Here is a 13,274-nt window from a genome sequence, read left to right as displayed (position 1 = left end):
AAACACAACGAACGAATCTGTTAATATAAAAAAGTCATTTTTAAGACAAAACTCCATTTTGAATAAATTATGATGATACATTTTACACTTTTTCAGAAATTATTATGAAAAAGTCCAAATATTAAATTCACAATTTCAATAGTAAATGTCACCTCACTTTTTTTTTCTGCCATATCAATTATTTTAAAGCTTTATATAACTTCCATGATTTAAAAAAGAGAAATATATGTACATACTTTTTTTTTTTAATTCAACCACAGATTTCATTATAATTTATTAAGACATGTTTTATAATGAGAGGAGAAATGCATTTAGCTTCAGATCGAGTTAATCGGTTTGTCATCTCCTAAATGAGTGGGAATCTAATATTTTTTCCCCTTCTATTTAAATAAAACAAATATACAGTTAAAAAAGTTCTCAGAACATTTCAGATGCTTGTAAAATTGTTGTTGCTATCGTGTATTTCTCCACACTCCCTCAGCTGCTCCTTTATTCAAAAGTACAAAAGGAGGAAAAACACCCATCACACACCCTGCAGCCATATATTTATATAAATTGCTGCTGTCACCAATTGTCTCCATACTTCTGACCTCCTGCAGCCTCTGATCGTCTCTATTTTCATCTTTGAGCCGAAACCCAAACACTGAATGAAGATGGGAAAACTGTTTTTTGGTTTTGTTGTAGCCATTGCATCCTTGGCTCTGGGTAAGAAACATTTACAGCTGAACGAATTGTAATGTTGTCATTTGTAATATTAACTTGTATGAAACAAAGATGTGCTGTTTTGAGTTAATGTTTGAAAACATTAACGCTTGTTTGTTTGTTCAAAAGAGTCAGGCTGAGATAATGAGTTAATCACAAGAAAACCATGTGGGAAATGTCCAATCTCAGCTTCCGTAGTCAAAGTTTGATACTGTTCCAACACAATCAATTCAATCCAATCCAACTTTATTTATAAAGCACTTTAAAACAACCACAGCTGATACAAAGTACTGTACATTAAAACACAATAAAAAATAAAAAAATAAATAAAAATCAGAAACCGTTGCTCAGTATTCCAACAACAACGTCTCCATTTTCAAAATGTTCAGACCAAACCAGGTTTTATTTTCAACAATAGAACCTGTAGAGATAACTGCGTCCTTGTTGAGGCTTACACTGCAAAACACAAGATCTTACTAAGTATTTTTGGTCTAATTTCTAGTGCGAATATCTTAGCACACTGGGAATAAAAAAAAAAAACTAACTTAAAAGTGACTTTTCGTCAGGGAATATTAGCTTGTTTTAGGGCAATATTGATGAAATGGTTCTAGTTTCACTGTACGATAAGTTAACTTGTAACAAGACATTTTTTTATACATGTTTCTAGTGAAATAATCAGCCAGTGGAACTAGAACTGGGTTGCTAGGCAACGGGGTGGGCTTGGCTGCCGTTACTAGGTAACAGCGCCAGTGGAACTAGAACATTTTCATCGACATTGCAAGGAATTATTTATTAAAACAAACCTCTGGATCTTGGTCAATAGTTACTTTTGAGTTAGTTTTGACTTATTTCAAGTGATGTAAGATATTTGCACTAAAAAACTAAACCAAATGACTTGGTAAATTTTGTGTTTTTGCAGCCAAAAATTCCAAAATAACGCAAAATTGAACCACTGCAGGAGTGCAATACAACTCTAATCTATCAATAAAAGTAGAAGGAATACCTTTCCTTTAAAACCAACTGTAAATCAAAATATTTCATAGTCAGATTTTTTTTTAAATAACCCACTTTGGCTTTTTATGTAGCAGAGTTTCATGTAGAAATTTCTGGAAATAAGCTGATCTCACACATTTCTAAAAAAAAAAAAAATAGGGATGAGAAAATGTACTTTTCTCAACGTTTTAAAGTAAAACAAAGAAAGTAAAAATGAAAATACACTTTGTTTTGTTTGCAGAACTTCAAAGATTGAATATTATCCAACAGTTATTGAGGTGGTGCTTGACGACGCCTCGCATTAAGGCGCAGTCAGCCGAAACCGATAACAATAAAGAGCTAAAACTAAACTCCACCAGTCAGAGATAACTTCAAACCATCACACAAAACTCTACTTGTTTTTACTTCACCTCAAATCAGAAAGTTATTTCAAAGACAAAAGACTTCAACAAGAAAATAAAATGTTCATCGACGATGAAGCATTTCTTAGAGCTAAAAGCTAAAGTTAGCAAGGATCTACAAGATAATCTTGATGTTTTTACTCTTTGATGTTTGAGGTTTTAGTTCAACTTTAACATGTTTCTGTGTCTTTTTCAGTGGATTCACTGATCTGCCGGAAATGCTCGGTTAGCATCTTCGGCTTCTGCTTGAACACCGCCAACGAGACCTGCACCGGGAACAACACCGTCTGCTTCACTGGGAAAGCGAGTCAGTTGCCTTCTTAAAGCTTACAAAATGTTTCGCTCACGATTAGCAGTAACGCCACACTCACACCAGGGTTTTCTGACACAAAATTAATGAAAACCTCACATTTCCCCTGCAGATTTTCCTTCCATCACAGGCTTTGGTGGCTTCAGCAGCCAGGGCTGCAGGGTGAACGACACCAACTGCAACAGAACCACGACGTCGTCTCTGCTGCTGGGCACCGACTACAACACCACGATCGCCTGCTGCGAAACGGACCGGTGCAACCCCGTCACGCTGATCAGCGCCGCCACGACCACCAAGATGACCTTCAGCGCCGCCATCACCGCCGCCGTTCTGGCCTCCTTCCTGGGAAGCATGTTGTAATCAGATTACAACACGCTACCAGCTACATGTAGCTTCTCAAGCTAAATCAGTGTCCAATGTAAATCTATAAGCAATAAGTTACTAATTTATTTGTTCAGGCTTTGTTCTCGTCAGATCATGGAAGTTGATCAATGGGATGTTTCGAGGAAACGTTGAGCTTGTAAATCTTTCATGATGCTGGTTTGAATATTTTTTACTCTAAATGTATTTAACTTTCTGAAATAAAATAAATCTGTACATAAATCCTAAAAGTCTCAGTTTCATAAACTTACTCTACTTAACTTGATTGTTGGGAAGTTAATAGTCCAAATAAATGGAGAATGCATAAAAAAAAGTATCCTCACTTTTTAAAAGTTTATTTAATCTGCAGTTTTCAAACTCGTACATTACTTTTGATTTAGTTTATTTGCGGCTTTGCAAATGAGTCCAACAAGGAGAAAACATTAGAAAAAGTCATAATAGTCAATTAGATGTAGCATTAAAATCTGCAAAATATACAACAGAAGCAAAGAAAAAACTAAACAAAGGTGAGAAACTTTCTTTGGTTTCCAAAACTCATGTTTTCATTGGAGATCTTAATTATATTAAACTTTAAAAAATACAGATTGTCTCATTAAGATCCAAGATCTCATTTAGATTCTGCTACATTGTTTGCAGCATCTAGGAAAAGTGACTCTGGCTGAGACGTAACTTTTCTTGGGATCATTTCTTCCCACCAGACGGTTTAAATACAAAACATCAGGATAACCTAACAGTATGAGAGGCCCCAAGGGCCAAAACCTACAAACTCTCTTACACCTACTATCAAACTCTTTCATTCACTATCAAACTCTCTTTCATTCACTATCAAACTTTCTTACAGAGTTTGATTGCAACGGAAGTTAACTTAAAATTTAATTTACGATGTCATTTAAAATATTAGTTGCCTCTGAGTCGCTGGCGCTCAGCTATTTTCCTGTCCGTGAAAACCCGCCTACTCCTGCCTGGGGTCCAATCAGAAACTGAAATTTTAAGTTAACTTCCGTAGTGAATGCAAGAGACTTTGATAGTGAATGAAAGAGAGTTTGATAGCGAATGAAAGAGAGTTTGATAGCAAATGAAAGAGTTTGATAGTACGTGTCAGAGTTTGATAGTACGTGTAAGAGAGTTTGACTGTGAATGTGAGAGTTTGATAGTTTGATAGTACGTGTAAGAGAGTTTGACAGTACGTGTAAGAGTGTTTGATAGTACATGTAAGAGAGTTTGATAGTACGTGTAAGAGAGTTTGATAGTATGTGTAAGAGTGTTTGATAGTACATGTAAGAGAGTTTGATAGTACATGTAAGAGTGTTTGATAGTACATGTAAGAGTGTTTGATAGTACATGTAAGAGTGTTTGATAGTACATGTAAGAGTGTTTGATAGTACATGTAAGAGTTTGATAGTACGTGTAAGAGAGTTTGATAGTACGTGTAAGAGAGTTTGACAGTACGTGTAAGAGTGTTTGATAGTACATGTAAGAGAGTTTGATAGTACGTGTAAGAGAGTTTGACAGTACGTGTAAGAGTGTTTGATAGTACATGTAAGAGTTTGATAGAACATGTAAGAGAGTTTGACAGTACGTGTAAGAGTTTGATAGTACATGTAAGAGAGTTTGATAGTACGTGTAAGAGAGTTTGACAGTACGTGTAAGAGTTTGATAGTACGTGTAAGAGAGTTTGATAGTACGTGTAAGAGAGTTTGACAGTACGTGTAAGAGTGTTTGATAGTACATGTAAGAGAGTTTGATAGAACATGTAAGAGAGTTTGACAGTACGTGTAAGAGTGTTTGATAGTACATGTAAGAGAGTTTGATAGTACATGTAAGAGAGTTTGACAGTACGTGTAAGAGTGTTTGATAGTACATGTAAGAGAGTTTGATAGAACATGTAAGAGAGTTTGACAGTACGTGTAAGAGTTTGATAGTACGTGTAAGAGTTTGATAGTACGTGTAAGAGTGTTTGATAGTACATGTAAGAGAGTTTGATAGTGAATGAGAGTTTGATAGTACGTGTAAGAGAGTTTGTAGGTGTTGGCCCTTGGGACCTCCCATATAACAGGCCTGATGTGTTTCTGTTACAGTTTTAAGAGCAAAGTTTCTGCATGCAAAGTAAATATTTGTTATGAATGGAAGACAAACAGTTTAGGTTGAAAGTAAGAAACTAATAACTTAAATAATTGGGGCCTGAGATGCTCTGATTCTGACTGAAGGGAGAAATGACCAGATTTATAAATGTTTTCCTGACGACAGCGCTGAGGTTAAAGGCAGGGCCTTGTTTCAGCTGCACCCAAAAACCAAGAAAAGAAACAATAAACCTGCCTGTCAATGCAGTGATGATGTTCATGCCATTGTGCTTTAGTCTGATTTCACTTGTTAATTTCTGAACACTGTAATTATGAACACCTTACAAGATCAACTGGTTTTCCATATAACAAAGATAATTTCTTAGAATAACTTCAGCTTTCATAGAAGGATCAAGGTTTCTGCACAGCCTAAAATGTCTTTTAGGCCTTAAAACTCCTGAAAAATCAGATTTAATTCCAATGTTTACATTTACATTTTTAGTGCTGGTCAATTATCAATCTATGAAGAGACTGAGTGAGTAATATCCACTGAAAAACCTTAAAAACAAAACAAAAACAGAAAATAATGAATGTGCTATAAACCAATCTAGCTCAGCTAGCTGGCTAGTCTTACACTGAGAAAACCGAGAAAACATAAATACACACTTTTTAAAACAGAATTAAAAATATTAAACCATAAATTATTGTGTTTTTTTTTAAAGAAACTATGTTTGACAAAAAGTTTGAGACAGTCCTCTCTGGTATTTTGGGATTTTCTCAGGACAAAATAATTACACTGTAGTGAAAAAAAAAAAAAGAGGTCAAGTCCTTTTAGACATTTTTAAAAACTTCTAACGAAGCTGAAAAATTTAAACTTTTGTCATTACGAGGCTCCACACCCCATAACATCCCCACCCTGCTCGTACCTATAAATCTCTGACTGCTTCCAGCCTCATCACTTCTGACGTCTAGCAGCAGCAGCAGCTCGTTACCTGACAGAAAAATACCTTCTGGCCTCAAGGACCTGAACCAGGAAGCAAGCAGAGATGGGGAAGCTCCTTTTTGCCATTGTTGTGGCCATCGCATCCTTTGCTTTGGGTAATAATTACTTATTCTACTAAAACACAAATTTGTCATGTTTGTATGGCAGGAAAAAAACTGCTTTGTTTTTTTAAAAAAAGATATGTTTTAAACTTGAATTTGACTGTTTCTTATGTTTACAACAATGCAAAGTTATGAACAATAATAGGGAAAGTTAACCGTCTCATGTTGTGTCTGAGAATATTCTTTAAACTCAAAAAAGAAAAGTAATTCACGCAGTGCAATCGGGATGAATTTAATTTCCTTCCAGCTTCACTGTCAAAAAAAAAGTTTCACTAAAAAAGAAAAGAAACACGAAAACTAACTTTAATAAGCAGAGCTTCTAAATCTTAATGAAACTGCTTTGTGTAAAATGAGTGAAAGGTATCAGATGACGTCCAACTGGCTTTCACCACACCTCAAATTAAGGAGCGGCCAGCCGGATATTTGGAGGAAATACCAATGACACTATTGGGCTGAGAACAAGCCTTATTTCAAATCAGCATCATTCCCCATGAAGGCTGAAGCTTTTCTTAACGGTAGATGTTACGTTTTTAATGAAACTGTTATGTTCCTGTGTCTGTTTCAGTGGATTCACTGGTCTGCAACAAATGCTCCGCTAGCGTCTTCGGCATCTGCCTGAACTCCTCCAACGTGACCTGCACCGGGAACGACACCGTCTGCTACACTGGGAAAACAAGTCAGTAACTTTCTTATTCAGCCTTTTTTTTTTTTTACCAGTTGATGATGCAACATTAATGCTAAACTTTACGTTTCCTCCGCAGGTTTTTCAGTAACGGGCTTTGGTGGCTTCAGCAGCCAGGGCTGCAGGGTGAACGACACCAACTGCAACAAAACCACGACGTCGTCTCTGCTGCTGGGCGTCAACTACAACACCACGATCTCCTGCTGCGAAACGGACCGGTGCAACCCCGTCACCATCACCAGCGCCGCCCCGGCCAAGATGTCCGCCGCCATCACCGGCGTCATCCTGGCCTCCTTCCTGGGAAGCATGTTGTAATCAGATTTCACCACGCTACCAGCTACATGTAGCTTCCCAAGCTAAATCCCTGTCCAATGTAAATCTATAGGCAACAAGTTACTCATTTATATGTTCAGGCTTTGTTCTCGTCCGATTATCAATGGGATCTTTGACATTGTAAATCTTCAATGATGTTGGTTTGTTTTGCTTAATCAAAATGTATTTATCCTTCTCAGAATGACAAAATAAATATCCACATAAATACTTAAAGGTTTTTGACTAATTTGCTTGAATTGAAGTCAACAGCAGAGATGATGGGGAGTTTTACATTTATTGAGAACGTCTCAAACCTGAGACATGCAGAGTGGGTCCAGCTGGTTCTGATGCTTTTACCAAGCAGTACCTGCTGATTCATTCTTTTATTGGACCTAAGAAACATCAGGCCAGGTGTTGCTGTTTCTGTAGATGCTTTTAGATCAGTTTGTATTGAAGAATCTGAACCCGCCAGAGGTCAGAGGTGACAGAACTCAAGTAAAAGTAAAAAAAAGTATTTGGTAAAAATTTTACTCAAGAACTGAGTAACTGATCAAATGATCAGTTATTAAGTATTTTAAATTACATCATCAGGTGGACCAAAGTACAAAGCGGAAATTTGGGTATTTTAAGGATAAAAAAAATCAGGTAAAAAATAATTTTCCCAAATCAATAAAACACTTATAGAAACTGCAGGTTTTATTTGTGTGTGGTTAGAATAAATTGGTTTTTCATTCAGTGGGTAGAAAATCCACAAATTTTACCCAAGTAAGAGTAGAAATACTTCACAATAAAATTACTCAAGTAAAAGTAAAAAAGTACAGCGTAGGAAAAAGTTATTTTTCCACAAAGAGTTACTCTAGTAAAGGAAACATTAATCAACAGTCTGACAAAACGAAATGCTTAAATTGTTGATGACTTTGTATTTCTGTGTTTTTATCATTTAAACCAGTTTGAAATGCTTTGTTTGGTAAATGTGCTTCCCAGATAAGGTTGATTGAAGTAAATGTTTACTCTGCCGCCTGTATTGCAGCTGGACCAGCAGGTTTATGAAGAACGGCAGCGCCTCGTTTTTCTTTGAACCCGATGACGGGATTCAGTTAAAAGGGAGTGTATTGTTGTATCTGAAGCCTCAAACCTAGAAAAGAAACAGCAGACCTCTGCTGTCAACAAGCGATTGTCGGCTGTCGCTATGTGAGAACTGAACGCTGCAGGTCAATAACTGGGATTCCTTAGACACACACACACACAAAAACCCCTTTTAAACTAATTTGAATATTAAACTATCTTAAATGTGCTGTTTAATGACCAGGATTAACTCTAATATGTGTGTCTTTTTATGTAGACTTGACATTTGCTGAGAGATTGTGGTAAATAAACAAACTGAAATGAAGTGAATAGAACATAAGGAGTGTCAGGAAAGGTTTTGACGGCCAAAGGTAAAACTTCTGCAAAGTTCGTCCAGATATTTGGATTAGCTTCAGATTTTGGGGGAGGATCAAGATTTCTGCACAGCTTAAAAAACTCTTATCTTGATTTAATAGGTTTTAAAAATCAAGAAAGCTTAGATTTTTGCACCTTTAAAATTGCTGGCTAGCTAGCAAGTTGAATAATCGATTTACGTAGCGCTTCGGTGAAATAAAATCCACAAAAAACAAACACAAAGTCTTACCAACTATTTGGTCTAGTGTAAACATCTTACTACTCTTAAAATAAAGCAAAATTAACTTACAAGTAACTTTTGAGCAAGATATATCAGCTTGTTTTAAGTAAACAATAGCTTAATATTAATGAAAAAGTGCTAGTTCCGCTGGCACTGTTACCTAGCAACGGCAGCCATGCCCAGGCTGTCACCTAGCAACCGAGTTCTAGTTCCACTGGCTGATTATTTCACTGAAAACATGAGAAAATGTAATCATCTCCCAGTGGAACTAGAACTATTTTATTACTACTAAGGGATTATTTACTTAAAACTAACTAACTTAACTTGCTGAAAAGTTAAGTTAGTTAGTTTTGTCTTATTTCAAGTGGACAAAGATATTTGCACTAAAGCTGAACCAAAATAATTTGTAAGATTTTGTGTTATTGAATATGTTTTTAAATATCCTTCCATCTTTGCTGCCAAGTTACACGGAGTGACTGGATAAAACCCACATTAATTTGTTGCCCAGTTCATGTGTACATGAGTTTATTTTATTTGCATAATAAATATTAAACAAACTTCTATTTGTTTAAGCAAACCACACTGTCCTATAATCTGGGACAGTAATCTTGTGTGTGTTTAGATTACCTCAGAACAAGATAATGATACTGTAAGAGAAATACCAAAGCAGAATAAGCTGGAGTTCCTCTGCACATTTTTCAAGCTTCTCACTAATCCTCGAGTTCGTCCTCTTTTGAGGGTCCAACCCCATAAAGTCTCCACCCTTCATGTTTGTTTATATAAACCCGACTTTTCTCCCAGTCTCATCACTTCTGACATCTAGCAGCAGCTTGATACTTGAGGAACAAAGACTTCAGCCTCACCTGATAGGATCTACTGCCTTTGAGGAAACCAGGAAGCAAACCAAGAAGCAGAGATGGGGAAGCTCCTTTTTGCTGTTGTTGTGGCCATCGCATCCTTTGCTTTGGGTAATAATTAATTATATTCTACTTAAAAATAATTTCCAATGTTTGAAGGCATCTTTACACAAAAAAAAAAAAGATTCAGAAACATTTTCAGACTTGAACTTGTTTTTTCTTGTATTCTAGGAAATGCATGTTCAATTAAACGTTCTTGTAAAACTAAAGATTATGAATAATAATCATAAAACTCTCCCATCCGGTGGGAACGACGCATTTAATTCAAACTGTAACAATTCAAGTCATTGTAATGATTAAATTACAGTATTTGTAATAATTAAGTAATTGTAAAAATTACTTTGTCCTGCCATGCCACTAGATGGGCGCTGTGTTTTTAAATCTCGAACAAAGAAAAGTCATCCAACGCAATCAGAATTAAACTAATTTTAAATAAATTCTTTCAGTTAAAAAAAAGAAAAGAGAATGGTAAAAATTTAGTTTTTTGTGAAAATGAGCACAATAGACTTGAATTATCTGGATTTTGATTGACAAACTGGATATTTTAAGGCGATACCGTTGATATTCATAACAATAACTAAATAGGATGAAATATTTCATAAATTATAGGAGTCATAGTTTATTACATTTCAACAAACTTTGGCTCCAAAAGTGGTAATTATGTAAAGTTAAATTATTAACCAATCTAAAAGAGAAATTTGCTTAGTCCTCTTTGACATCTTGACAGAAACAAAACTGTTTACAGATTATAAACAATTTCATCAAACTTAAATTAAGACATATTTTATAGAGTGACTGTAGCTGTACCGGCTAACAGGCAATGGTCCAATCCAGTAACATATCAGTGGAGAAAATCTCATATTTTATATATTTCATTGGGTTCAGGTGTACTTTGTTTTTTTTTTGAAACCTTGTTTTTTTTGTAGCCAGAGCTTTTTCTACTGGCCCTTTTTCCCTCTTTATCAACAATTAAATAATGGTTTATTACAAAAAAAAATTAGGTTTCACAAACAAAACAGAAAAAATAAAAGGATTAACAAAACTAAAGAGGGTTAAGTGCAACACCAACAATAAGACAAAAATAATAATAAACTAAATTCAAAACAACCCCAAAAAATACAGTAATCACTACCAAACCTCCCAAACACAAACTTCTAGGTTGATTAGAGTCGATCAGGAGCAGAACAAAATATGTTAAAGCTGCTCAAAACAAGCAAACAAACACAGTGTACAAATCCTCACAGCGTCTGATTGGCCGGGTTGTCGTCCAATGGCGTCGCTCTGCAGCCTACAGGAACCAATCAGCTAGGGCCACAACACCGCCAATAAAAACACAATACAAGTTAATTTCAAACAAGAGCAAACAGTGGCTTCTCGTCAAAATCAAAACCTATTTATATTATTACTCAGCAGAGCTTCCAATGGATTAATAAAATCTTAATTTAAGTGGAAAAAAATCTGAAAAAACTCCTGGTGTGTTTTGGTTGTAGCTTATTCAGTTTTTGCAGCTAATCAGAGAAAGACTTCAAATATTGAGTGTAAGAAAGTTTCTCAAAAAGGTTAAAACAGCTGAAGCTGGAAAATGTCTGCATGAAATGAAGAAAATATATTTTTACTCTTTGGTACTTGTTATTGAAGGTTTTAATTAAGCTCTCATGCGTTTCTGTGTCTGTTTCAGTGGAGTCGCTGATCTGCAACAAATGCTCCGTTAGCGTGTTTGGCGTCTGCCTTAACGCGGCTAACGTGACGTGTGGCGTCAACGAAACCGTCTGCTACACTGGAAAAGCAAGTGAGTGTAACCTCCAGTAACCCAACAGTGTTGGTGAAACAAAACTAACGCAAATCTCCAATGTTTCTCTGCAGCTTTTCCTTCCATCACAAGCTTTGGTGGCTTCAGCAACCAGGGCTGCAGTCTGAACGATGCAACCTGCAACAAAACCACGACGTCATCTCTGCTGGGCGTCAACTACACCACCACGATCTCCTGCTGCGGAGCGGACCGGTGCAACCCCGTCACGCTGAGCGGCGCCACCAAGATGACCTTCAGCGCCGCCATCACCGGCGCCGTCCTGGCCTCCTTCCTGGGAATCATGTTGTAATCAAATTACAACACGCTACCAGCTACATGAAGCTTCTCAAGATAAATCCCTGTCCAATGTAAATCTATAAGCAATAAATCTACTGATTCATAAGTCCAGGCTTTGTTCTCGTCAGATCATGGAAGTTGATCAATGGGATGTTTCGAGGAAACGTTGAGCTCGTAAATCTTTCATGATGCTGGTTTGAATATTTTTCAGTCTAAATGTATTTAACCTTGTGAAATAAATCCTTAAACTTTCTCTTTCATGATTATTTACTTCCTTAACTTGATCTCCACAGAAGGGATGATTACAGCTGTTTGCCAAAGTCTTCATACCTCTTGAACTTTTCCATATTTTCTCTCATTACAACTAGAAACATAAATATATTTCATTGGAATTTGATGCGAAAGAAGAAAAATTATACATGATTCAAAACATTTTTAACAAATAAAAAACTGAAAAGCACAATGTGCAAAAGTATTCAGCCCCCTTTTCTCTGAGTGCAACCTATGACTAAGCAGAGTTAAGAGAAGTTGGTTAAGAGGAACATCACAGTACAATGAGTCAGAATGGCTCAGTCAAAGTCCAGACTTAAATCAAATTGAGAATCTGTTCTAAGATCTGAGAACTGATGTTCACCAACGCTCTCCATCGACTCTGACTGAGCTTCAGCTGTTTCGCAAAGAATGGGCAGAAACTAGAGATAAACACTAAAGACTTCGGGCACCAGTCTGAAGTTGTGACAATTCATGAGTCTGCAGTTGTCGGGAGATCAGAGATGGACAAGAGGCCGAGTACAGAGAGCTGCTGGACCGCTTGGTGCCACGGGGGGAACGGTCATCTCATCTTCAATGTGAGCAAAACAAAGGAGATGATTTCAGGAGGAACAGAGTAAGATCAGAAGGGAGAAGAAGAGGAAGTGGTAGAGGAATATAAATACCTTGGTGTTCGTTCGCCTTGACAACAGACCGGACCGGACTGAAGCCGACTGTAAGAAGGGACAGAACAGACTGGACTTCTGGAGGAAGCTAAGATCCTTCACAGTTTGCAGCAAGATCCTGCAAATCTTCTATAAGTCTGTTATTGAGCGTCCTCTCATCTGCTGTCTTCTGCTGGAGCAGGAGCAGCAGCAGCAGCATCAGAACCAGGGACCTAACGAGGCTCAATGGCCTCATAAAGAAGGCTGGTTCTGTTCTGGTTCTGTTCTGAACTCTAACCCTCTGAGGAATCTCTGGAGATGACGATGCAAAAGAAGGATTCTTCATAAAATCACAAAGATTATGGACATCTGTCACCATCCTCTTCATGAGAAGTTGATGATCCCTAGACAGAACGTCTTCAGTCAGAAGCTTCTTCAGATTTACTGTAACACAGACTGCTACAGGAGATCTTTCCTGCCAACAGTCACCACCATCTACAATAACTCTGACGAATCTTAATTAATGAGTTACAACAACATTTAATTTAATTAGTACAAAATTAATCCATCCATCCATTTTCCTGCACCCTTGTTCCTTAGTGGGGTTGAGAGGGTTGCTGGTGCCCATTTCCAGCTAATGTTCCAGGTGAGAGGCGGGGTCACCCTGGACAGGTTGCCAGTCCAGGGCAACACAGAGACACACAGGACAAACAACCATGCGCACACACACTCACACCTAGGGGCAATTTGGA

General features: G+C 37.0%; 3 protein-coding genes across 3 annotated transcripts; all 3 read left to right on the top strand.

Moving 5' to 3' along the window:
• Positions 1–565: 565 nt before the first annotated feature.
• Positions 566–3,017, top strand: LOC145553898 (uncharacterized). The gene is made up of 3 exons (XM_081612997.1): positions 566–705; positions 2,293–2,403; positions 2,519–3,017. The coding sequence occupies exons 1-3, from the start codon at positions 648–650 to the stop codon at positions 2,764–2,766; spliced, it is 417 nt and encodes a 138-aa protein (XP_081469123.1). The 5' UTR covers positions 566–647; the 3' UTR covers positions 2,767–3,017.
• A 2,779-nt stretch (positions 3,018–5,796) lies between these two features.
• Positions 5,797–7,179, top strand: LOC145553761 (uncharacterized). Its single transcript, XM_081612648.1, has 3 exons — positions 5,797–5,945; positions 6,517–6,627; positions 6,713–7,179. The coding sequence occupies exons 1-3, from the start codon at positions 5,894–5,896 to the stop codon at positions 6,946–6,948; spliced, it is 399 nt and encodes a 132-aa protein (XP_081468774.1). The 5' UTR covers positions 5,797–5,893; the 3' UTR covers positions 6,949–7,179.
• A 2,225-nt stretch (positions 7,180–9,404) lies between these two features.
• LOC145553762 (uncharacterized) lies at positions 9,405–11,861 on the top strand. Its single transcript, XM_081612649.1, has 3 exons — positions 9,405–9,573; positions 11,201–11,311; positions 11,386–11,861. Exons 1-3 carry the CDS (start codon positions 9,522–9,524, stop codon positions 11,619–11,621), a joined length of 399 nt encoding a protein of 132 aa, XP_081468775.1. The 5' UTR covers positions 9,405–9,521; the 3' UTR covers positions 11,622–11,861.
• The last annotated feature ends 1,413 nt before the right edge of the window (positions 11,862–13,274 follow it).

Source organism: Poecilia reticulata, chromosome 11 (genome assembly GCF_904066995.2).
Source record: "Poecilia reticulata chromosome 11, P_reticulata-male-v2, whole genome shotgun sequence".
In the NCBI taxonomy this organism is placed as follows: Eukaryota; Metazoa; Chordata; class Actinopteri; order Cyprinodontiformes; family Poeciliidae; genus Poecilia; species Poecilia reticulata.
This window is presented reverse-complemented; position numbering and strand designations above follow the sequence as displayed.

Bases quoted from the DNA above. Each gene is read 5' to 3' on its own strand.
- LOC145553898 (XM_081612997.1), top strand. From the start codon at position 648: ATGAAGATGGGAAAACTGTTTTTTGGTTTTGTTGTAGCCATTGCATCC. The intron at 706-2,292 runs GTAAGAAACATT...TGTCTTTTTCAG, and splicing joins CATTGCATCCTTGGCTCTGG to TGGATTCACTGATCTGCCGG. The intron at 2,404-2,518 runs GTCAGTTGCCTT...TTTCCCCTGCAG, and splicing joins CTGCTTCACTGGGAAAGCGA to ATTTTCCTTCCATCACAGGC.
- LOC145553761 (XM_081612648.1), top strand. From the start codon at position 5,894: ATGGGGAAGCTCCTTTTTGCCATTGTTGTGGCCATCGCATCCTTTGCT. The intron at 5,946-6,516 runs GTAATAATTACT...TGTCTGTTTCAG, and splicing joins CATCGCATCCTTTGCTTTGG to TGGATTCACTGGTCTGCAAC. The intron at 6,628-6,712 runs GTCAGTAACTTT...TTTCCTCCGCAG, and splicing joins CTGCTACACTGGGAAAACAA to GTTTTTCAGTAACGGGCTTT.
- LOC145553762 (XM_081612649.1), top strand. From the start codon at position 9,522: ATGGGGAAGCTCCTTTTTGCTGTTGTTGTGGCCATCGCATCCTTTGCT. The intron at 9,574-11,200 runs GTAATAATTAAT...TGTCTGTTTCAG, and splicing joins CATCGCATCCTTTGCTTTGG to TGGAGTCGCTGATCTGCAAC. The intron at 11,312-11,385 runs GTGAGTGTAACC...GTTTCTCTGCAG, and splicing joins CTGCTACACTGGAAAAGCAA to CTTTTCCTTCCATCACAAGC.